At 41.9% G+C, this 27022-nt stretch overlaps 1 protein-coding gene across 1 annotated transcript in view; it reads right to left on the bottom strand.

Annotated features, from left to right (window-relative positions):
• Positions 1–25526, bottom strand: part of LOC103448830 (receptor-like protein 3) — a 30971-nt gene extending 5445 nt beyond the window's left edge. The window contains exon 1 of the mRNA XM_029089438.2: positions 25276–25526. Coding sequence (XP_028945271.2) covers positions 25276–25481 — 206 coding nt within the window. The 5' untranslated portion in view covers positions 25482–25526. The remainder of the gene's footprint in view (positions 1–25275) is intronic.
• Positions 25527–27022: the final 1496 nt, after the last annotated feature.

Raw genomic sequence — 27022 nt, 5'->3', positions numbered from 1 at the left:
AGGCTGTTGAGGAGGGTGGGGAATTTGATGGACGATATGATCTTGTCGTTGATTTGGCGATGGAGACTCTAAAGATGGCGAAGTTAGGGGATTTTGAGAGTGCACAACCAACGAGATTTGGAATTGACAGTGAAGAAGGCGGTGGAGTTATTAAGTTCAAATCAGACTCTGAATGCCATGGTGCTAGTGGACAATTTCAATTGATAACTTAAATTTATAAGAATGGGGGGGGTTGCAGACGAAGAAGATGAAGTTTCAAAATTTTTAGAATGAGTTTTGATAAAAATAATAAAGAATTAATTAATTTTCAACATAAAAAAAGAAAGAAAAAAAAAAACGAATTTCAGTGAAAAAACGAAAAGCCATGTTGTAGACATGTAAATTTCGTTACATACAAATGATGCATCACAAAGCTCCACATGACATATGACTCATCACAAATAGACAAGTCATCAATGACATGTGGCACAAATCAAGTAAAGGAAGTACAAAACCTTCCCAAAACTCAGCAAAAGGGAGAAAATGTCTCTTAAAATCGGCAAGGGGATCTAAATTGCTCCCTAAACCGGAAAGAAAGCTAAAACATATTCATAAAATAAGCAAGAATTGAAGATTGCTCACAAAATAGGCAAGAAGCCCTATAATTCAGCAAGGATAAGATAGAGTGGCCAAAACAAGACATAAAACATGTCTAGATTCTCTCGTGGACGAATCAAGACACAAATCAAAGCCAAATCCATCCAAAGGCAAGATTTGAGAAGTCTATAAATACAAGGTCCCAAGACAAACAAAGGGGCGGAAATTCTTGAGATCCAGAGGAACCTCTGCAACAAATCTTTGAAGACTAATACACTGCCAAAGCTCTCTTCGAAGAAAGCACAACCAAAGCCGAAGCATTCCCTTAAAGAATTAACAAGCACTTGTGCCGATTCTTTCAAGACTTTGTTGCGAGCTCAAAACTTGTAACGACGTTCGATTCAAGATCAAGTCGCCAAGGCCCTTGAATCAACAAAATCCCACATCAACATCACCTTTGCCGCAGGTTACACACAAACCTTGAGGTAAAGACTATCCACCTGTTGTTTCAAGCTCAAAACTTGAAGCAATGGTTCAACAGTTCGTCCGAGATCAAGTCATCGCTACCCTTGAATCAACAATCTACCCCATCAACATCAAATTTGAAGATTAAATAAGCGGAAACTTGTAAACAGAGATTGTAACCCTACAAATTCATTAATACAAATCTATTTTGTACATAGTTCTTGTTTCATTTGCTACAGAATTTTCGTCTTTACAAATTTGGCACACCTGGTAGGACATCTTTGCCTTTCATCTCCGCCTTCAAATTCGCAAGAAACACAAATGGCATCAAGAAAGGATCAAGTTGTTCCCGCTACCAACTCGAAGAACAAGAACATCCTCGCCGCAAGTGGTGGCACTTTGGGCGTCATAACCCGAAGCAAGGCAAGAGCTCTCTTTTCCATGCCCTCCACCCCTACATCGAACCTGCCAAAGGAGCAAAAGTACCCAAGGCATGAACATGTGATCACCTTGGCCTTGCCAAGGGCAACTAGGCACGAAACAATGCTCGAAGAAAGCCCGATGAGGTATTCCGAGTCTTTGACCTCCGATGCCAACTCAAGCAGCAACTCATATCCTATAGCCATGCAAGTCATGACTACTGGCGCGACTTCAATCGAGGAGCACAATTGTCACAGATGAACGAAGCAATTGAACGACTAACAAGGATTGTGGAAGAAAATGACTTAAAAATTGCCACACTTGTCAACCGTTTGGAGGCGCAGCACGACGCGAATTCGTGTGTTCGTGCGTTCACTGAAAGGTAACGTCTTTGACTGGTATACCGACCTCGAGCCCGAGTCCATCAATAGCTGGGATCAACTTGAAAGGGAATTCCTTAACCGCTTCTACAGCACTCGCGGCACTGTAAGCATGCTGAAGCTGACAAGTACAAAGCAAGTGGAAGGATAAACCTGTCGCCGACTACATCATTAGATGGCACTCATTAAGTGTCTGGATTGCAAAGATCGACTTTCTGAAACCTCCGCCATTTAGATGTGTGTTCAAGGCATGCACTGGGGGTTACATTACATCCTCCAAGGCATAAAGCTAAGAACATTTGAGGAGTTAGCAACTCGATCCTATGACATGGAGCTGAGTATTGCTAATCACAGGAAAAAGAAAGCAATCACTGACTTCAAAAAGGATAAGGTGTTCGCTCCAAAGATGGACAAGACTGGAAAAAAGCTCGCCAAGAAAGCTTTTACAGTCAATACTACCCCCATCAAGACCTCATCTGAGCCCGTTAAGACCTCCTCTGAGCCCGTTAAGATCTCCTCCAAGAAGAAAACAAAGGAGATGAAGAGAGGTGAGCCTTATCGCACCCAAGACAGGTACAAAAACGCCTTGAGGGAACTGGAGCAGAAGACGTACCCTTTTCCTGACTCTGACGTAGCTGCAATGCTAGACGACTTGTTAGAGAAGAACGTAATTGAGTTACCTGAATGCAAACGACCCGAAAAGATGAATCACGTTAACTATCCCAGGTACTGCAAATACCATCGTATCGTTGGCAAATGCTTCGTCCTCAAGGAGCTCATCATGAAGCTAGCACAATAAGGGCAAATTGAACTCGACCTCGAAGACACTGTCGCAACACACACTACTATGATTGTGTTTGGATCTTTCGATCCTGTGCCTCTCCAAGTGACGCAAGACCACCCCCATCCATGCTTAAGCTGCGCGACACCCTCTGCACAACCATCATTGGGGGAAACGAGCAAAATACGCATCTCGACAATGAAGAATGATGGACACTGATGACGTACAAAAAGACAAGAAAGCCAAGATCACAAGCTACACAGCCAAAGGTGGAACAATGGAGAAAACACCTCCGCCGCAACAATAGGAAGCCCAAAAAGAACATAAGAGTTGCTAAGCCAACATACATAAGGGAACTTATGGAGCAAAAAATGACACATTCCAATCTCCTTGCACGAGTACTTCCCAAATGACTTCTTCCAACAATACACTACCGCTGCCTATCACATGGTTAAAGTGGAGATAGAAGAGCGCTCAAAAGGCAAAGTTATCGCCGTCGAGGAAGAGAAAATTCTCACGCTTAAATAAAGCCTGCCGGCACACTTTAGCATCGAGGAAGCACTATAGTTGCCCAAAGAGATACGAAAAGCACTAATAGCGGTATTAACGAATCCCGACGACCACGAAGTGCAAGAAAGCAGGAATGAAGGCTTGAAGCTTCGACCACATGAATATGCCGCGTATTGTGCCACCTATGACGCAATCAACTTCACCGATGAAGACTTGGTGTTAGGATCAAAGCCTCACAACCATCCTCTCTTCTTATCTGGGTACGTGAAGGAGCACAAAGTCAACCACATGCTTATGGATGGTGGATTAGCCATAAACATCATGCTAAAGTCAACAATGACAACAATCAGCATCAAGATGGATGAATTATCCTGAAGCTGCCTTCTAATCCAAGGTTTTAACCAAGGGGGACAAAAAGCAATGAGTATGATTCGAGTCGAGATGACTATTGGCGAACTCAAATCAAGCACGTTATGCTATGTGATTGATGCAAGAACTTCCTACAGCTTGCTCTTAGGAAGGCCTTGGATCCACGAGAATGGAGTAGTGTTGTCCACCCTTCACCAATGCTTAAAATTCTACTGAGAATAAGTGAAAGTGATACAAGGAGACACCAAGCCATTCACCAAAGCCAAATCACACTTCGCGGACGGCAAGTTTTGTATGGAATAAGACATGGTACTCGAAGCTCTTCCAAAGAAGATTAAATCCACATGCAAAGCCGCGCCCAAAAAGCAGGAATGGAAAGCCATGCCCAAGAAACAGGAATGGGAAGCCGTGACATCTTCAAGAAGAGACGATGATGAGCTTGCTAAGCCCTTAACAACCAAAGGGAATGGGACGACCTCAAAAGGACCAAACACACCCGTCTTCTTATACATCCCAATGTCGAGAAGAAATAATGAGCAATCCTTGTTCAAAACTGGAACAAACAAAGTCGATACACGGCTGCACAAGGACGATGTAAAGTTACTCAAGACAAATGTAGTTTTACCTCTGACACAGTTAGGCAACGCTAGAGTTTCAAAACCACCATAAGGTTTCGTAAAACCCCTACCATAAGCTCTCTTCCAACCAAGAGGACCGAAGAAGGTTTCGACCCAAACGCTTACAAACTCATGTAAAAAAAGATTGGGTATGATTTTGCTTCCTCTTCAAGTCTTCGAAAGAAAGATTCAAACATTGTCAACAACAAAGAGCGTGACCTCATCGAGACTCAGAAGAAGTTGAAGGAGTATGGTTACAGAGTTGACAACAACAAAGCTGGGCTTGGCTTCACACCAAATACACCTGTGAAGACTTCAAGCAAAGCAAAAAACGTTAGCGCTCAACACATCAACGTGAACGTTTAACAAGATCAAGAGGAGCCTAAACCTGCCCTTCGAAAGTCAGCCTTCGATCGACTAAACTGTTCAAAACTCAGAATTTCAGCATTTGATTGCATTGATGGTCAAGACTGAACCTTTGCTTTTAAACGGCTTAACACGCCAACACCCCAAAGCTCTGTTTTTGAAAGGTTGTCAAACCTAAGAAACAAAGCAACACAACTAGCTTTCCTTCGCAACGGTCGGCCTTGGAAATACTTGAAGAAACCAAGAAGCCTTCTAGAAAGAGGAAGACAACGCTGCAGGAAGAAAAGCTCGACGGTCTAGCAGAAAAAGACGACGTTCAAAGCTTAATTCCTTCAAGGATGAAAGGCCAAGAAACCTTGGAGGTTGACATAGAAAGACAACTGAAAGTAAGGAAGCGCACCATTGTCTGCACTGGCCAATTTTCATGCCAACAAGCCCAAGAGGGCAGCACTCAAGAGAAGATCCAAAACGCCTTTCACATCAAGATCATAGAAGACAAAATCCCCTAGGAAGACGTCACTGCTACACCACTATAGCTCGAGGATGGGGGACAAGCCATGGTTGATGATCTCAATGAGCTCAACCTAGGCACAAACGAGGAGCCAAATCATATCTTTGTAAATGCACTGCTAAGTACAGACGAGGTCGAGGAGTACTACCAACTGCTAATGGAGTACAAAGACGTCTTTGCTTGGACCTACAAAGAAATGCCTGACCTTGACCCTACCATCGCCGTGCATTGTCTTGTAGTCAAACCCGGAACGCAACCGATAAAGCAAACTCAATGATGCTATCGATCTAAGCTCATCCCAAGCTAATTGAAGTAGGCTTCATTCGAGAGGTGCACTACCCTAAATGGATCTCCATCATCGTCATTGTTTTTAAGAAATCTGGACAAATACATGTTTGCGTAGATTTCTGTGACCTTAACGATGATTGCCCGAATGATAACTTTCCCTTACCAATCATCGAAATCATGGTGGACGCATCACTGGTCACGAGGCGCTATCATTCATGGACAACTCCTCTTGGTACAATCAAATCTGCATGGCTCCCGAAGACGAGGAACTAACATCATTTCGTACTCCAAAATGTATCTATTACTACAAGGTAATGCCTTTTGGCTTGAGGAACGTTGGAGCTATATATCAACGCGTAATGCTGAAGATCTTCAACGACATGCTACATAAAAACGTAGAATGTTACGTAGACGACATGGTTGTTAAGACCAAAAAAAGATCCGATCACTTGAAGGATTTACGAATGGTGTTCGACAAACTACGGCACTACAACCTCAAAACCAAGCCGTTGCAGTATGCATTAGGCGTCACTTATGGGAAATTCCTCGGCTTCATTATCAAGCACCGTGGCATTGAAGTGGACCAATCAAAGGTCAAGGCCATTCAAAGCATGCCCAAGCCAAGGAACTTGCATGAGATGAAAAGTGTACAAGGACGGTTAGCCTTTATCAGACGCTTCATCTCCAACCTCACTGGACCCTGTCAACCCTTAAGTCGACTCATGAAGAAAAATGCTCTATTCATATGGGATGAAGCCTGTCGCAATGCCATTAAGAGCATAAAAATGTAGCTGGCAAGCCCACATGTCTTAGGGGCACCCGTGCCTGGAAAGTCGCTCATCCTATAAATTGCAACACAAAAGGGTTCCATTGGAGCACTTTTGGCAAAATCAAATGAAGACCAAAAGGAAAAAACACTATACTACCTAAGTAGAACTCTTGCTGGTTCTAAACTCAATTACTCACCGATTAAGAAGATGTGCTTTACCTTAGTCTTTGCCGTCCAAAAGCTAAGACACTACATGCACGCTTACACTATCCACTTGGTTGCTAAAGCTGACCCGGTCAAGTATGTTATGTCCAAACCAGTTCTAACAGGGCGACTAGCTAAATAGGCGTTGCTTCTCTATCAATATGAGATCATCTATGTCCCAGCTAAAGCCGTCAAGAGACAAACCCTAGCAGACTTCCTTCCCGATCATCCAATCCCAGCGGATTGGAAAATCTCAGACGACTTGCCTGACGAGAAGGTGTTCTACATCAACATCTTCCCGACATGGACAATGTTCTTTGACGGATCCGCACAAACGGATAAAGCTGGGGCAGAAGTAGTATTCATGTCGCCATAAAGACAAGTATTACCATATTCATTCCGACTAAGCGAGCTATGCTGCAACAACATCATTGTAGACATGTAAATTTCGTTGCATACAAATGATGCATCGCAAAGCTCCACGTGGCATATGACTTATCACAAATGGCCAAGTCATCAAAGACATGTGGCATAAATCAAGCAAGGGAAGTATAAAACATTCCCAAAATTTGGCAAAGGGAAGAAATCTCCCTTAAATTCGGCAAAAAGATCTAGATTGGTCTTAAAATCGAAAAGAAAGTTAAGGTATCTTCATAAAACAAACAAGAATTGAAGATTGCTCACAAAATAGGCAACAAGGCCTCATAATTTCGGCAAAAGGAGTAAAGTGGCTGAAATTAAGACACAAAACATCCCTAAATTCTCCCATGGACGAATTAGGACATAAATCAAAGCCAAATCCACCCAAATGCAAGCTTTGAGAAACCTATAAATACAAGGTCCTCCCACAAGCATTGAGGTCAAAAAATCTCTACACAGAAGAACCTCTGCCAAACCTTTGAAGACCAATACGCTGCTAAAACTCTCTTTGAAGAACATTCAACCAAAGCTGAAGCACTTCTTTGAAGAATCAACAAGCGCTCATGCCGATTCCTTCAAAGACTTTGTTGCAAGCTTATAAACTTGTAACAAACGTTCATTTCAAGATCAAGTCACCAAGACCCTTGAAGCAACGAAATCCCGCATCAAACACCATCTTTGCCGCACCCTTGAGGTAAAGATCATCCACGCATTGTTTTCAAGCTCAAAACTTGAAGCAATCATTCAACCGTTCGTCGAAGATCAAGTCATTGCGACCCTTGGATAACAATCACACATCTACATCAAATTTGAAGATTGAATCAAAGGAAAAGTTGTAAATAGAGATTGTAACTTGCAAATTCAAATCAATACAAATCTACTTTGTACACGTGTTCTCGTTTCATTTGATATAGAATTTTCGTGTTTACAAATTTGGCACACCCAGGGGGACATCTCTGCCTCTCATCTTTGTCTTCAAATTCGCAAAAGCACAAATGGCACCAAGGAAGGATCAAGTTGTTCCCGCTACCGATGTGAGGAACAAGGGCATCTTTTCCGCAAGTGGCGAAACTTTGGGCATCACAGCCCAAAGCAAGGTAAGAACTCTCTCTGCCATACCTTCCACCCCTGCATCAAGTTTGTTGAATGAGCAAGAGCACCCGAGGCACGAGTATGTGATCACCTTGGCCTCATTAAGGGCGCCAAAGGAAGAAAGCTCGATGAGGTACTCCGAGTCTTTGACTTCTAACGCCAACTCAAGCAGCACGTGTCCCGTAGCCATGCAAGTCATGACTACTAGCGTAACTTCCATCGAGGGGTAGTTGGCTCAAATGAGCGAAGCAATTGCAAGGTTGACAATGACTGTAGAAGAGAATGACTTGCAAATTGCAACATTTGTCAACCGCCTGGAGGCGCATCATGACGACAAAGCTAACCCAAAGGTTGACCAGCTGAAAGAGGAAACCGATGAAAAAGAAGAACCTCTGGTGGAACAAGCCGAGGAGAAGCTGGACTAGGCAATAGAGCTTATGAGATGATCACTATCTAGTAGCCGCAACAGATGATCACTAGCACCATCAAGAAGATTAACGCCATGTTGTACTCAAAGCCCTACTCCTAAAAGATTAACGCCTTGAGGATGCCAATGGATTATCAGCCGCCAAAGTTCATGCAATTCGATGGAAAGGGCAATCTTAAACAACATATTGCCCATTTCATCGAAACCTGCAACAATGCTAGGACAGATGGAGACTACCTCGTCAAGCAGTTCGTGTGCTCGCTGAAAGGTAATGCCTTTGACTGGTACATCGACCTCGAGCCTGAATCCATCAACAATTGGGACCAGCTTCAAAGGAAATTCCTCAACCGCTTCTACAACACGCGTCATACCGTAAGCTTGCTGGAACTGACTAATACGAAGCAATGGAAGGATGAACCGGTCATTGACTACATCAACATATGGTGTTTATTAAGTTTGGATTGCAAGAATCGACTTTTTGAAACCCCCGCCATTGAGATGTGCGTTCAAGTCATGCACTAGGGGCTACACTACATCCTCTAAGGCATAAAACCGAGGACATTTAAGGAACTGGCGACTCGTTCCCACGACATGGAGTTGGGCATCGCCAACCATGGAAAAAATGAGCCAATCACTGACTTCAAGAAAGACAACGTGTTCGCTCCGAATGTAGACAAGAAGAAGCCCGCCAATGAAGCTTTTACCATCAACACCACCCCTGTCAAGACCTCTCATCTACCGTCAAGATCTATTCCAAGAACAAAACGAAGAAGATAAAAAGATGTGAGCCTTCTCGCACCCAAGATAGGTACAAAAACACCTTGAGGGAGCTGGAGCAAAAGATGTACCCTTTTCTGGACTCTGACGTGGCCGCAATAGTAGGTGATCGGGCTACCCGAATGCAAGCGCCCTGAAGAGATGAATCGCGTTAATGATTCTAGGTATTGTAAATACCATCATATCTTTAGCCATCATGTTGGCAAGTGCTTCGTCCTCAAGGAGCTCATCATGAAGCTAGCACAACAAGGGCAAATTGAACTCAACCTTGAAAACACAGTCGCAACACACAGTACTGCAATTGTGTTTAGTTTGTTCGATCATGTGCCTCTCCGAGTAACACATGCTCATTCCCGTCTATGCTCAAGCCACATGGCACCTTCTGCATAACTATCACTGAGGGAAAGTGACCAAGATGCACCTACCGACGATGAAAAAGGGTGGACACTGGTGACTTACAAGAAGATAAGGAAGCCAATACCACAAGCCTCACGGCCAAAGGTGAAGCAAACGAGAAAGCACCACTGCCGTAACAATAAGAAGCCCAAGAGAGACGTAAGAGTTGCAAAGCCAACATATGCTGGGAAGCCTATGGAGCAAGAGCTGCGCATTCTTGTCTCGTTACATGAGTACTTCCTGAATGACTTTTTCCAACAGTGCACTACCGTTGCCTGTCACATGGTAGAAATAGAGATAGAAGAGCCCTCAAAAGGCAAAGCTATCACCGTTAAGGAAGAGAAACTCCTACGCCTAAAGAAAGCCTGGCGTCATACTTTAGCATCGAAGATAGGCTGCGATTGCCCAAGGAAATGCGAAGAGCACTGATAGCAGTCTTGGCGAGCCCCGACATCCATGAAGTGCAAGAAATCAAGGATGAAGGCTTGAAGCTCCAGCCATATGAATATGTCACATGCTGCGCCGCCCATAATGCAATCATCTTCACTGACGAAGACTTGCTGCTAGGGTCAAAACGTCACAATCGTCCTCTCTTCGTCTCTGGGTAGGTGAGGGAGCACAAAGTCAATTGCATGCTTGTGGATAGTGGTTTGGCCATAAACATCATGCCAAAGTCAACAATAACTTCAATCAGCATCAAGGTGGGTAAATTGACCCGAAGCAGCCTGCTAATCCAAGGTTTCAACCAAGAAGGACAAAGAGCGATGGGCATGGTCCGCGTAAAGATAACTATTGGTGAACTCAAGTCGAGCACAATATTCCATGTGATCGATGCAAGAACTTCCTACAGCTTGCTCTTAGAAAGGCCTTGAATCCATGAGAATGGTGTAGTGCCATCCACCCTCCACCAATGCTTAAAATACTATCGAGAATGAGTAAAGGTGATACAAGGCGACACATACCCGTTCACCGAAGTCGAATCACACTTTGCAGACGCCAAGTTCTACATGGATGAAGAAACGATGCTTGAAGAACTTCCAAAAAAGATCAAGTCCACAGGAAAAGCCGCACCTAAAAAGAAGAAGTGGCAAGCCGTGCCCAAAGAGTAAGAAAGGGAAGCTGTGCCATCTTTAAGCAAAAACGACGATGAGCCCGCTAAGCCTGCAATAACTAAAGGAAGTGTGACGCCCTCAAAAGGATCAAGCACACTCATTTCTAATACATCTCAATGCCGACAAGAAAGAATGGGAAATCCCCGTTCGAAACTGGAACAAACAAAGCTAACACACAGTTGCACAAGGATGATGTAAAGCTACTCAAGACAAGAAAGAATGGGCACTCCAAAATGTATCTACTGCTACAAGGTAATGCCCTTTGGTTTGAAGAACGCTAGAGCCACATATCAACGTGCCATGCAAAAGATCTTCAACGATATGCTACACAAAAACGTAGAGTGTTACATAAACAATGTAGTTGTCAAGACCAAGAAGAAATCCTATCACTTAAAGGATTTACGAATGGTGTTCGACAAACTATGACATTACAACCTCAAATGAACCTGTTGAAGTGTGCATTTTGCGTCACCTCTAGGAAGTTCCTCGGCTTCATTGTTAAGCACAACATTGAAGTAGACCAATAAAAGATTAAGGCCATTCAAAGTATGCCCGAGCCAAGGAATCTACACTAGCTGAAAAGTCTACAAGGACGACTTACCTTCATCAGACGCTTCATCTCCAACCTTGTTGGACCCTGTCAACTCTTTAGTTAACTTATGAAGAATGTCGCTCTATTCGTATGGGATGATGTCTACCGCAATGCCTTAGAAAGCATAAAAAAGGTACTTGGCAAGCCAACCTGTCTTAAAAGCTCTCATGCCTGGAAAGTCGCTCATCCTATACGTTGCTGCACAAAAAGGTTCCATTAGAGCACTCTTAGCACAAGAAAATGAAGACCAAAGGGAAAGAGCACTCTACTACCTAAGTAAAACCCTCACTGGTGCCGAGCTTAACTACACACCAATCGAGAAGATGTGCCTTGCCTTAGTCTTTGCCGTCCAAAAGCTTAGACACTACATGCATGCTTACACCATCCACTTGGTTGCTAAAGCTGACCCAGCCAAATATGCCATGTCCAACCTAATTTTGACAAGGTGACTAGCGAAATGGGCGTTGTTTCTTAATCAATATGAGATCATTTACGTTCCAGATAAAGCCATCAAGGGACAAGCACTAGCTGACTTTCTTGCCGGTCATCCAATCCTAGCCGATTGGAAATTCTCAGATGACTTGCCCGACGATGAGGTGTTCTACGTCGACATCTTCCCGACATGTACAATGTTCTTCGACGGATCTGTACGAGCAGATGAAGTGGGGGCAGGAGTAGTATTCATGTCGCCATAAAGACAAGTACTACCCTATTCCTTCCGGCTAAGCGAACTATGCTCCAACAACGTCGCTGAATACCAAGTGCTAATTATCGGACTCTGAATGGCGATCGACATGGAAATCATAACACTAGAAGTGTATGACGACTCCAAGCTCATAATCAATCAACTCTTGACTGAATATGAAGTAAGGAAAGATTATCTCGTCCCATAATTTCGGCTAGCAACTCAACTACTCCGAAAGTTTAAGGCGGTGATGCTAGAACATATGCCAAGAAAAGAAAATCAAATGGCAGACACTCTAGCTAACTTAGCCTCAAGTATGGTGCTAAGAGAAGATGAAGCTGCAAACGTGCCAGTTTGCCAAAGATGGGTGATTACACTCATCATTGAAATGCTACTGGATGATATAAACGTCATCTCAGTACTTCCAGTCGACGCTAAAGAATGAAGACAACCACTAATCGACTACTTGGAGCATGAAAAGCTTCCAGATGATCCTAGACACTTCTCTGAAATAAGTCGACGAGCACCTCGCTTCCTATACTACAAGGGAACACTCTACCGACGCTCTTTTGAATGAGTACTTCTAAGATGCCTAAGAGAGGAAGAAGCTAATCAAGCCATGAAAGAAGCACACATAGGCATCTACGGAGCACATCAGTTTAGACCAAAGCTGCACCTCCAGCTCAAAAGGATGAGCTACTACTGACCAAGCATAATGAAGGATTGCATGGAACATGCCAAAAGATGTCAAGTCTGCCAATTCCATGCCAACTTCATACATCAACCGACTGAGCCATTACACCATACGATTGCTTCATGGCCATTTAAGGCATGGGGATTAGACGTCGTGGGACCAATCACACCAAAATCATATGCCGGAGAAGCCTACATTCTAGCAGCAATGGATTACTTCTCCAAGTGGGCTGAAGCCATACCTCTAAGGGAAGTAAAGAAGGAAAATGTCGTCCATTTCATCAATGAGCATATCATTTACCGATATGGTGTGCCTCGCTACATCATCACTGACAATGGAAAACAGTTCTCTAACCGACTCGTTGACGAGCTCTGTGAGAAATACAAGTTCAAGCAGCACAAGTCTTCCATGTATCATGCTCCAGCCAACGGTCTTGCGGAAGCATTCAACAAAACGTTGTGCAACCTCCTCAAGAGGGTAATCAACCGAACAAAGAGATACTAGCACGAAAGAATAAGCAAAACACTTTGGGCATATAGAACGACAAATAGATTCCTACCCAAGCTACACCTTATTCTTTCGTATATGGCATGAAAGCTGTTCTGCCACTCGAAAGTTAAATCCCCTCACTAAGGATGGCTATACAAGAAAGCTTGACTGAAGAGGAAAACGCAAAGTTATGACTACAAGAGTTGGAAGCACTCGACAAAATAAGGCTTGAAGCTCAACAACACTTGGAATGCTACCAAGCACGGTTGTCCAAGGCGTTCAACAAGAAGGTCCGCCTAAGATCTTTCCAAACTGGAGATCTTGTCTTAGCGTTACGAAGGCCCATCATCACAACTCACAAGACAAAAAGCAAGTTCACATCAAAGTGGGATGAACCTTACGTAATACAAGAGGTCTACACCAACGGCGCCTACCTAATCATGGCAGAAGACTACTTGAAGATCGGCCCCATCAAGGGTATATTCTTGAAGCGCTACTACCTCTGAGAGGCACAATGTTCCTCGCCTGCACGAGCCTAAACTGCAAACGACACAACGTTCCTCACATGCACGAGCCTAAACTGCAAACGGCACAACACTCCTTACATGCATGAGTCTAAACTGCAAACAGCACCAAATAACCCACAACGCTCCTTGTTCGCACAAGCTTAAAAGGCAATACCCAATGCTCCTGGCCCGCTAAAGCATAAACTGTGTACGGAAAAACAAAAACAAAAAAAAAATCACCATCAAAATCGCCAAAATCCATCACCCCCTTGAACTACGTCATGAGTTGATCCCTCCTCAACCGAGAGTACGTAGGCAACTTGAAACTTCAAAAAAAAACTAAGTACAGTCACATTATCAACAAAAACACAAACACTTTGAAGAATAAAGAGCAAATTCAAAATGTGAATATTTTATTTCTTTAAAGGAAGAATTCGGCTACAAAGCCTTATTACAAAGTGAAAAGAAAAAAAAACAAAGATGGCTTCTCCAGTAGTCGACAAGGTGCTATTCCAAGTCACAACTCCGATGTGGATACGATCACCAAGAAGCTCAAACAAAGCATGTGAATTGTTGCGAGGATGGTGCGAAGGATTCAAAACAAGAATCCTTGATGTACACACCTTCTTCTTCGGAGTTGGTTGACCAAAATCCATCACCTCCAAAGACACTTCGGAAGACCACAACTTGATGTGGATCGAGTTGTCTTTTGCAGGAAGAACAAGCGCCTTAGGGCTAGTCAAAGGTGCACAAAACTTCAACGTTGTTCCCCTATCTTGCGAATCGCCTTCCTTTGCTAGAATGGTGATGGTATTATTCTTAAAGCACTTGAAAAATATCATGGCTGCAATAAAATAAACAAAGCAACACAAAGAAAAAAACATTGCTTCACTAAACAAAAGATATACGAGACAAACCTCATAACCATCGAAGGATGAAGATGGCGAAGTCACAACAACAAGAAGAAATCAGCCACGAATCTTGATCAAGCACGGCAAAGAGGGCAGCTACAAGACATTCCTTCATGGCACACTACAGTAGCAAAGAAAACCAAAACGCCACTAATAGCACTACGCAACCCTGTATCGATTACGCAAGCAATTTTTTGCACTGCATGGTGAAGAGGGTAACCTCAGGATGGTCCTTCGAAGCACGCTATAGTAGTAAAGAAAACCAAAATGCTACGCACTACACAACCCCGCAGCGATTACGCAAGCAATTTCTTGCACTGCACGGCCAACATCATCATCGAGGAAAGTTATGACCAAAGGGCATTACATAGTGTAAAAACGCTGCAGTCTTTTGCACAACCCCCCACACGGTAAAAGTGACGCACTGTAACAAGCTCCAAGCAGCGGCAAGAGGCAGGCCAACGTCACCACCAAGGAAAGTTGTGACCAAAATGCACTACATATCATAAAAACGCTGCAATCTTTTGCACAACCCCACAAGGTAAAAGTGACGCACTGCAATAAGCTCTAAAGCAGCAACTGTAGGGCACGGCAGCGGCAAGAGGCACGACTACGTCACCACCAAGGAAAATTATGATCAAAAGGCAGTACACAGCGTAAAAACTTTGTAGTCTTTTGCACAACCCCACACGGTAAAAGTGACGCACATCAACAAGTTCCAAGTAGCAACAACAGGCACGACAAACACAATAGCAAAAAACCCACGACTCCAAGCAGCTACAAAGTGCACGGCAAAAGGAGTTGTGTTGTGGAAAAAATATACACCCAATTGTCCTATATATAGGGGTCAATTGCTTCCTAATGCTATAAGGGAAATACATAGCCAAATAACAAAAGGAAAATCAAAACAAGAAAGCACATCCCCACCAAAAGAAGGAAGCAAATTCCAAGCAAAAAATGGCAAGTTTCAGCCAATCTGCGCAGGCAGGACATTTTTTGTGGTAACTGAACTTTCCGGAAGGGTTTTAATGCAAGGCCAGTTGGAGAAGGAAGCTAAGTGGCTAAGGATCATTGTGTCCAAATTTCATAATTTTTCCTAAAGCCAAACATTCTAGTTTTCAAAGTCATTCCCGTAAAAATTGCTATCTCGTCAGGAATTGCGCAGCTGTAGGAAAATGTAAAGTTGAAGGCTTTCCCGATTTTTCCTAGTTATGTACGATATATGCCTGAAAAGATAAGGGATAAAGCTACGTTTCCCATATTGTTTCAGAATTTTCCAAAAAATAAATCAACCTCAAATTGGGCGTGCAAGTCAGAGGACATGTTTCCCAAAAAAAAAAAAAAAGGAAAGTAAAATACCTCCTTGCCATGGGAAAATCAAAACAAGGAAGGAAAACTCCTTCCTTGCCATGGAATAAAAAAAAGTAAAAAAAAAAAACCCTCCTTCATTCCGTGGGAATCAAAAAAGAAGAAAGGAAAATTCCCTCCTTCATGCCATGGGAAATCAAAACAAGAAACAAATGTTTTGTTTTTCCCCCCTTGCCGGGGGAAAAAAAAAAGAAAAATAGGGAAAGGAAATGCACATCCTACTCATCCAAGGACAAGCATTGAATCTTTCCAAAACTTTGAAGGAAATCACGAAAGTTTTCCGACACTTTGAAGGAAGTCACCATTGTTACCAAAATTGAAGGGGATTCCTACCGAAGGAAGGAAAAAAACACTTGTTTTCCTACAACAAACACGCCTCTACAACCCTTGAAGAAGCAAACTAATTCAAGATTAAGTGACAACGACCCTTGAGTTAGAACATTCACATTGTAGGACTTCAAAATACGTTTCCTACATGTGACAAGCACATGCCTACAACATGCCTTGAAGTGGGGGCATTTGTAAACATGTAAATTTCGTTGCATACAAATGATGCATCACAAAGCTCCACGTGGCATATGACTTATCACAAATGGACAAGTCATCAAAGACATGTGGCATAAATCAAGCAAGGGAAGTATAAAACATTCCCAAGATTTGGCAAAGGGAAGAAATCTCTCTTAAATTCGGCAAAAGGGTCTAGATTGGTCCTAAAACCGGAAAGAAAGTTAAGGTATCTTCATTAAACAAACAAGAATTGAAGATTGCTCACAAAATAGGCAACAAGGCCTTATAATTTCAGCAAAAGGAGTAAAGTGGCTGAAATTAAGACACAAAACATCCCTAAATTCTCCCATGGATGAATTAGGACATAAATTAAAGCCAAATCCACCCGAAGGCAAGCTTTGAGAAGCCTATAAATACAAGGTCCTCCCACACGCATTGAGGTCGAAAAATCTCTACACAGAAGAACCTCGGCCAAACCTTTGAAGACTAATACGCTGTTAAAGCTCTCTTCGAAGAACATTCAACCAAAGCTGAAGCTTTCTCTCGACCAAAGCCGAAGCACTTCTTTGAATAATTAACAAGCTCTCATGCTGATTCCTTCGAAGACTTTGTTGCAAGCTTATAAACTTGTAGCAAACATTCGTTTCAAGATCAAGTCGCCTAGACCCTTGAAGCAACGAAATCCTACATCAAACACCATATTTGCCGCACCCTTGAGGTGTAGATCATCCATGCGTTGTTTTCAAGCTCAAAACTTGAATCAATCGTTCAACCGTTCGTCCAAGATTAAGTCATCGCGACCCTTGGATCAATCACGCATCTACATCAAATTTGAAGACTGAATCAGAGGAAAAGTTGTAAATAGAGATTGTAACCTACAAATTCAAATAAATACAAATCTACTTTGTACACGTGTTCTCGTTTCATTCGATACAGAATTTTCGTGTTTACAGTCACTGAGTACCAAGCACTGATCATTGGACTTCAAATGGAGATCGACATGGAAATCACAACACTATAAGTGTATGGCGACTCCAAGCTCATAATCAATCAACTCGTGACTGAATATGAAGTGAGGAAATATGATCTTGTCCTATACTCTTGGCTAGCAACTCGACTGCTACAAATGTTCGAGGCCGTGACGCTAGAACATGTGCCAAGAAAAGAAAATCAAATGGCGGACGTTCTGGCTAACCTAGCCTCAAGTATGGTGCTAGGGGAAGATGAAGTTGCAGACGTGCCAATTTGCCAAAAATGGGTGATCCCACTCGTCAATGAAATGCTACTGGATGATACAAATGTCATCTCAGTACTTCCAGTCGACACTGAAGAGTGGAGACAGCCACTGATCGATTACTTGGAGCATAGAACACCACTCTAAAATACATCGACGAGCACCTTGTTTCCTCTACTACAAATGAACACTTTACCGATGCTCTTTTGAATGAGTACTTCTAAGATGCCTAGGTGAGGAAGAAGCCAATCAAGCCGTGGAAGAAGCACACTCAGGCGTATGTGGTGCACATTAGTCCAGACCAAAGCTACACTTCCAGCTCAAGAGAATGGGTTAGTACTAGCCAAGCATGGTGAATGACTGCCTGGAATACACCAAAAATTACCAAACCTGTCAATCCAACGCCAACTTCATACATCAACCGCCTGAGCCATACCCTACGGTTGCTTCATGGTTGTTTGATGAATGGGGATTGGATGTCGTGGGATCAATCACACCGAAATCATCTGCAAGAGAAGCTTACATCCTAGTTGTAACTGACTACTTCTCTAAGTCGGCTGAAGCTGTACCCCTCAGGGAAGTCAAGAAAGAAACCGTCGTCCTTTTCATCAAAGAGCATTTCATCCACCGATATGGTGTGCCTCGCTGCGTCATCACCAATAACGAAAAATATTTCTTCAACCGACTTATGGATGAGCTCTGCAAGAAATACAAGTTCAAACAACACAAGTCTTCCATGTATCATGCTCTGGCCAATGGACTTGCGGAAGCATTCAACAAAATGTTGTGCAACTTCCTAAAGAGGTAATCAGCCGAACAAAGAGAGACTGGCACGAAAGAATAAGCAAATCCCTTTGGGCATATAGGACGACACATAGGACTCCTACCCAAGCTATGCCTTATTCTCTCGTATATGGTGTGGAAGCTGTTATACCACTCGAAAGTCAAATCCCCCACTAAGGATGGTTATACAAGAAGGTTTGATTAAAGAGGAAAATGCAAAGCTACGACTTCAAGAATTGGAAGCACTCGACGAAATAAGGCTCAAAGCTCAATAACATTTGGAATGCTACCAAGCACGACTATCCAAGGCATTCAACAAGAAGGTCCGCCCAAGGTCTTTCCAAGCTGAAAATCTTGTCTTGGCATTACGAAGGCCTATTATCACAACTCATAAGATGAAAAGCAAGTTCACATCAAAATGGAATGGACCTTACGTAATACAGGAGGTCTACACCAACGGCACCTACTTAATCATGGAAAAAGACGGCTTGAAGATCAGCCCTATCAATGGCAGGTTCTTCAAACGCTACTACCCCTAAACCAAATAAACAAAGCTCATTGGCTACATGATCCTAAACTACACACGACACAATACTCCTTGTTCGCACGAGCTTAAAAAGCGACACTCAACGCTCCTGGCCCGCAAGAGTATAAATTGCGTATGGCAAAACCATCAAAAAGAGAGACTGGCATGAAAGAATAAGCGAAGCCCTTTGGGCATATAGGACGACATATAGGACTCTTACCCAAGCTATGCCTTATTCTCTCGTATATGGTGTGGAAGCTGTTATACCACTCGAAAGTCAAATCCCCCACTAAGGATGGCTATACAAGAAGGTTTGATTAAAAAGGAAAATGCAAAGCTACGACTTCAAGAGTTGGAAGCACTCGACGAAAGAAGGCTCAAAGCTCAACAACACTTGGAATGCTACCAAGCACGACTATCCAAGGCATTCAACAAGAAAGTCCACCCAAGGTCTTTCCAAGCTGAAAATCTTGTCTTGGCATTACGAAGGCCTATTATCACAACTCACAAGATGAAAAGGAAGTTCACATCAAAATGGAATGGACCTTACGTAATACAGGAGGTCTACACCAACGGCGCCTACTTAATCATGGAAGAAGACGGCTTGAAGATCAGCCCCATCAATGGCAGTTTCTTCAAACGCTACTACCCCTAAACCAAATAAACAAAGCTCCTTGCCTACATGATCCTAAACTACACACGACACAATGCTCCTTGTACGCACAAGCTTAAAATGTGATACTTAATTCTCCTTGTTCGCACGAGCTTAAAAAGCGACACTCAACGCTCCTGGCCCGCAAGAGCATAAATTGCATACGGTAAAACCATAAAAAAAAAAATCCATCACTTTTTTGAACTACGTCACAACTTGAACCCTCCTCAACCGAGGGTACTTAAGCAACTTGAAACTTCAAAACTTCAAGTACAGTCACATCACCAACAAAAAAAGAAAACAAAAATTTTGAAGAATAAAGAGAAAATTCAAAATGTGAATACTTTATTTCTTTAAAGGAAGAATTCGGCTTCAAAGCCTTATTACAAAATAAGCAAAAAAAAACAAAGAAGGCTTAAAGTACAAAGAGCAGAAGACACTACTTGAAAGCTGTGTCCCTAAAACTACGACAACGATCTTCAAGCAAGCCTTCTAAAGTCTTTAAAGTCTCCATATCGGTAGGAGACAAGATGAGCAACTCCATAGCCGTGCCTTTCTCTTGCTCTAGGCATGAAATCTCTTCTTGATGCTGAGAAAGTGTAGCTTCTTGCTCCAAAAGAACACACTGAAGTTATGATGCTTCAACTTCCAACTGCTCTCGTTCTCGCACCAACTCTTCTAGACGCGTTTGGACAGAAGCTAAAGAAGTCTATGTAACTTGATAACCTTCTGAAGTAGCTTGCTGAGAAGACCAAACTTGGGCAATTGATAAGTCTATTGCCGCAAGTTGCTGAGCTCTAAGCTCTAGATTCAATTTCTTCAAAGAAATAGCATGCAAGGAAGAATACTTAGTTGAGGCAGCCATAAGTTTGGCAATCTTAACTCTCAAGGGTGAGGAATCAACACTAAGGTTATCAATCGCAGAAACAAGCTTTGATAAGTCTTCCTTGATCAATGCAAGGTCCTCCAATAGGCACTTTGAAATCCTCTTCTTAATATGGCTCTTGATATCTATAGTCGCGCGAAGGTTGATGTGATGGAGAAGATGCTCAGTGCCACTAAGGTTCGGTCCTCTAAGAGAGATCTCAGAGCTAGCTGGCAAAGGTGTTAGACGCATGACAGACTCTTGCATGCCTACATCTACATTCGGCAACCTTGGGCCACTTGGCGGATTTGGAACAAGCTCTGCACCAGGCGGATCCCCAATCTCCTCGTCCGTGGGTAGATTGCTTCAAAATAGCATCTCCGCAAAGGAATGAACTCCTGTGTTCACTAAATCAATGGAACAGGAAGGCCCAACCTAAAAAAAGACAAAGAATGATATTGGAAACAAAAGCTAAACAAATAAAAGCAAAAGAAATCACAAGAAATGAGGAAATACATACGTCTTTCTCAAGTGACACGTGACCATCAAATTAAAGAGGCCTAAACACTTTCTTCTTCTTATGACAAAAATTGACATCGCTGTCATCCCAAGCACTTTTAAGTGATCGTTTGTTCAAAGCTTGTTGACGTTGCCACAAAATAAGTTGATTTTCATGTGAGTCAGTTGCGTCATCACCCGCCTCTTTAGAAGTATCCAAACATTGAGAAGACAAGCATGGGCATTGAGGAGCTAAACCCGCAGGTCTATCTTGCAAAGGAGTTGCACTCGCACAATCGAATGGTGCTAGCTACGTAGGAATCGCAGAACAACCCTCTCTCAGCTCATCATTGCGTGAATTGGTGCCACTTGCCGTCCCCAAGTCTTCATGGTGTACCTTTAACCACCAACCTATGTAGGCACGGGTCACTGGATTACTCTTAAACTCATCATTAGCCGGCAGAGTGATAGAACCATTTGTGCATGCACGGGTACAAGACTCTCAATGCATGTACAAGGCTTGCAATGATTCCAGCCGTGCATTTTCCTTCAGCTTGCCTAGTACATGTTAGACAAAACCAAATTGCCTACTGAAACAGTGAGGACTATACGGCTAAATGATACATCAGTCTCCTTATTGTAAAGAAACATATCCGGAATGAAGACTCGTAAGGTAAGATAAGTCTGAGAAATGAATGCGAGAATCATCTACAAAGACTAGTAGTGCCGAGCGAACCCTTGGCAGATGGTCCATTCTTAAACCTTCACAGCTTCTAAACAACGATTGCGCCAGCAAATCATCAAGGCTCTTTCCAGAAAGCACGCCAAATTACTTTATCATCAAAGGCCCCAACTTGTTTGAAGTTGACGAAGAAGGCCCTGACTTGACTGAAGTTGACGAAGAAAATTAGTGCCAAAGTACTCACCCAACTAACCGTACATATAGTGGTAGGGAAGTACAGTAGCACAATCTTCAGTGTTCGTTGAGTTTGAAACAACATTTAAGCCGTCATAAATATTGGCTAAGACCAGAATAGCAAAGCTAAAAGATTCACCTACAGCCATCTTGCTAGCCACTTTAAAGACTCCAGAACAGATAAAGTTGACATCGTCTTTAGGGAAGACAAACTTACAAAGCTAACAAGCTAAAAAAATGACTAGGTAAGATTCTTTCGCATGCTCTAACACTACGCCAAGTTCGTCAAACACTTTCAACTCAGCAGGGGCAAGGCGCCCAACTGAACCAATGGCACCTGACGAATCTGAGTCTCTCTTCGGCTTGGTTGTCTTGTTGCGGCCATTTTTCTTCGAATGCTTCTTATACTTCATGGCACCCTAATACCAAAATCGGATTCATGAAGATATCTTCACACCTGACTTGCCCTGAGCCTCCTAGGAAAGCTTGTGATACGCCAAAAACAAATAGCAGCAACTCACAGGTAGTCCTCGGCTATTGCGATGAGAAAATTCCTCTATGCCAGGATCAACCTCATCATAAAACTTACCATGGATTGGTAAGCTCCTATCTTATGGAGATCCTAAAGTGAAATCGATATCTCCCATTGAGCCGTGTGAAGTGTGTTGGTCGCTGAACACCAATTCTCAAAGAATGCACGAAGGACGGAATGATGGCGATCATAATTACACAAATATGCGTATATGGCGTGATATAGGCTCACATTAGTAAGCACATCTTTGGATCGGCTCAAGACATCTTCAAGCCACTCCTAGTAAAATTCAGCAAAGACGGCTTCTACAATAGTCGACAAGATGCCATTCCAAGTCATGGCACCACCACGAATACGATCACCAAGAAGCTCAAACGAAGCCAGTGGATTGTCAAGAACATGGTGCAAATGATTCAAAATACGAACTCTCGATGTACATGCCTTCTTTTTCGTGTTCGATCGACCAAAATCTATCACCTCCCAAGATACTCCAAAAGACCACAACTTGATATGCATATAGTTGTCTTTCGCAGGAACAACAAGCGCCTTAGGGCAGTCAATGCGCACAAAGTTTCAACGTCGTTCCCCTATCTTGCGGATCGCCTTCTTTCACAAGAATAGTAATGGTATCGCTCTTAAATAAACATAATAAACAAGACAACATCAGCATAAGAATGAGATGGCAAGAAACAAAATTGCTTCACTAAAGCAAAAGACATGTGAAACAAACCTCGTGAGCATTGAAGGATGACAATGATCAAGTCACAACGACGAAAAGAAATCAGCCACAAAAAGCTTAAGCAGCACGGCAAATAGGGAAGCTACAAGGTGGTCTTTCAAAGTAAGCTATAGTAGCAAAGCTAAAGTGTTACGCAATCGCACTACACAACTACGCAAGCAGTTTCTTGCACTGCACGACAACATCACCACCAAGGGAAATTGCAACAAAAGACACTACACAGCGTAACTTCCCTGCAATCTTTTGCACAACACTAAGCAGCAACAACACACGACAAGCAGCAGCAACAAAAGGCACGGCAAGTAGTGAACGACAAGAAGGTTTTGTGACAAAAACACACACCCAATTTCCCAATAAATAAGGGTCAATTGCTTCCTCATGCTATAAGGAGAATACATACCAAATAGAAAAAGAAAAATCAAAAGAATGAGGCACATTCCAGCCAAAAAAAGGAAGCAAATTCCAAGCAAAAAAAGGCAACATGAAATCGGCAACAAGGAGAAAATAAAAGGAAACAAAGAAGTAAGGAAAAGGCTTCAAATTTTCCAAAACATTAAAGGAAAATACCTCTATTTGCTGAAATACAAGAAGAAATCCATCTAAAGCAAGGACAAGTCTTCAAGTTTCCTAAACCAAAAGGGAAAACACCGACATGGCCGGGAAAAAAAAAGGAGGAGAGAAAAAATGCAAATCCTACTTACCCAAGGACAAGCATTAAAGCTTTACAACACCTTGAAGGAAATCACCCTCATTACCAAAATTGAAGGAGATTCCTACTTAAGGAAGGAAAAGCATTTTTACTACACCCACAAGGAAAAAAAATCCAAGTCTCAAAATACACCAAGAGTATTTTGCCAAAGATTATGGAAAATCAAATACGCACGATAAATATGTGCCAATTTGTCCATTTTCAAAATTTTCATTACATTCAAGATCAAGCCTCTCCGGCCCTTGAAGAAAATTTACATTTTCATTCAAGATCGCCTCTACGGCCCTGAAGAAAATTTGCAATTCATCCAAGATCAAGCCTCAATGGTCATTGAAGAAATGTTTTGTTCAAGAAATACACCTCGAACGGCCCTTGACGAAATTCATCATTTCAATTCAAGAAATACGCCACTACGGCCCTTGAAGGAGCAAACTAATTCAAGATCAAGTCTTGACAACCCTTGAGTTAGAACATTCACATTGCAGGACTTCAAAACACATTTCCTGCATATGGCAAGCACATGCCTACAACGTATCTTGAAGTGGGGGCATTTGTAGACATGTAAATTTTGTTATAAACAAATGATGCATCACAAAACTCCACGTGGCATATGACTCATCACAAATAAACAACTCATCAATGACATGTGGCACAAATCAAGCAAAGGAAGTACAAAACCTTTCCAAAATCGGCAAAAGGGAGAAAATCTCTCTTAAAACCGGCAAGAGGATCCAAATTGCTCCCTAAACCGGAAAGAAAGCTAAAGCATCTTCATAAAATAAGCAAGAATTGAAGATTGCTCACAAAATAGGCAAGAAGCCCTATAATTCGGCAAAGATAAGAGAGAGTGGCCAAAACAAGACACAAAACATGTCTAGATTCTCTCGTGGATGAATCAAGACACAAATCAAAGCAAAATCCATCCAAAGGCAAGATTTGAGAAGTCTATAAATACAAGATCCCAAGACAAACAAAGGGGTGAAAATTCTTGAGATCCAGAGGAACCTTTGCACCAAATCTTTGAAGACTAATATGCTGCCAAAGCTCTCTTCGAAGAACACATAACCAAAGCCAAAGCTTTCATTTGACCAAAGCTGAAGCATTCCCTTGAAGAATCAACAAGCACTTATGCCAATTCCTTCAAGACTTTGTTGCGAGCTCAAAACTTGTAATGACATTCGATTCAAGAGCAAGTCACCAAGACCCTTGAATCAACAAAATCCCACATCAACATCACCTTTGTCACAGGTCACACAAACCTTGAGATAAAGACTATCCACGCATTGTTTCAAGTTCAAAACTAGAAGAAATTGTTCAACAGTTCGTCTGAGGTCAAGACACGAAGATTCTGGAATACATGAAAATCAACCATGTCATCATCAGTTGGCATTGCCTTATGGTCAAATGAACCGTTAAGGAGAAGTGTGTAAAGACTTTTGCAATGCATTAGTATCTTCATTGCCCTTGTGACATTGGTCAACCGTACATAAGAAAGCGAGAGGAAGGACAAGGGTTTCAATGAAAGAATCTCAGGTTGTATTTGTCCTTTTAGATAAGGATTATCACTCAACCGAATTACTTTTAGGAACCTGCATGAGTAAAGGCTTATCGGAAAGACACCAGTGAAGTTATTCTTAAGTAGGTCAAGTTTACTAAGGTGGTTGAGTTTGGAGAAATTAGCTGTGGTGAGGTATCCTTCCAAGTAGTTGAATATCCAATGGAGTTCTATGAGGTTTGTACAATTCATCAAAGATGGGGGCAAATTACCTTCTAAGATGTTGAAATCAAAATTCATGAATTTCAACTTCCAGAGCTTCCCAAAATTGAGGGGGATCACACCACTCAAGGATTGTGAGTTGGGTGAGGCAGACAATTATTTCACTAATGGCTCCATTTAATGAATTGAGAGGTAATACAAGTTCCTCAAGTTTGGTAATGTTATAGATATCTTTTGGAAGTGATCCTGACAAATTATTGTGACCGGTGCGAAGAATGTGCAATTTGGAACACCCACCAAACCCATGAGAAATGTTGCCACTAAATTCATTGGAGGAAAACTCCAATACTCTAATGGAAGGAGAGGATCAGAGACAAATATATGAAGGGATATACCCAAACAAGGTGTTGTTGCTAACATTGAAACTATTCAAATTCCAAGCTTGTTGGAAGAAAGAAGATCGAATTGCACCATGAAAGTGATTGCTTGACAAATATATTGTCTGGATATTTCTAGGTGATAGAGAAAATGGTATCTCTCCATAAAGAAGGTTATAGCTCAAATTAAGGATCTCGAGGCGATTCAAGGACGAGAAGAATACCTCATTTGAGACAAGCATACCTCCCTTGAGCCCTTTGGAGGGTAAGAGCAAATGAGTGACCCAACCCTCTCGATTACAAGTGATACCATTCCAATGACAACAATCAACATAACTACTCCGATTCAGAGGAGAAGATAGAATGAGGGCAAAGTCCAGGAGGGAGGTGCATTCAATTTGGTTGCATGCATGAATGTTTGTTGTAGAGATAATGTAAGAGAATAAAAAGATGAGGAGGAAGCCATGGGCCATTTTTTAACTTAGGTATTGCTTAAAGCTAGACCCGACAGTTTCTAACACAACACGAAAACGACACGAAAATAAAGGGTTTCGGGTCAACACGATAACTAATCGGGGTCATTATCGGGTGATCCGTTATTAACGAGTTCTTAACAGGTATACACGCGGGTAACACGTGGGTGACCCATTTCGACCCGTTAAGAAAAAAAAAAAATTTTGATAATTTTAAAGTTTAATTACTAAAAGATTCATTATAAATCTTTTAGCATATACAATATACAATATATACAACAGCCATATTACTAAAAGATTTATTATAAATCTTTTATATCATGTTTATACAATAGCCATATTAATATATACAATATATTCTATATTAAATATATAGTTTTGTATTATTATTCTATATAAGTTCAAAAAAAAAGTTTTTGTCATTATTTACTTTTATTATGAGAGTTTCTTATTATCATTACTAGGATAAATTTTTACTTAACATGTTGTTGTCCAAAATTAAAATAAACTAGTATAGTATTTGTATGGGCAAGAACTAAGAAGACATACATACAAGTATGAAAAATGTGAAAGAATATATAAACACTTGTGATTCATCATTATTTCTCCACGAGTAGAAAATGGTTACACTTACATTATCGTTTAGATTTTTAAAATCCTCCAAACCTCATGAATAATTTTTTTTATTTGAGGGAAAAATTAATATAATTAATAATAATTATTGTAGAAGTGTAAAAAATGTAAAAAAAATATATACAATCACTCATAA

The sequence above is a fragment of the Malus domestica genome, chromosome 11 (assembly GCF_042453785.1).
Source record: "Malus domestica chromosome 11, GDT2T_hap1".
NCBI lineage: Eukaryota > Viridiplantae > Streptophyta > Magnoliopsida > Rosales > Rosaceae > Malus > Malus domestica.
This window is presented reverse-complemented; position numbering and strand designations above follow the sequence as displayed.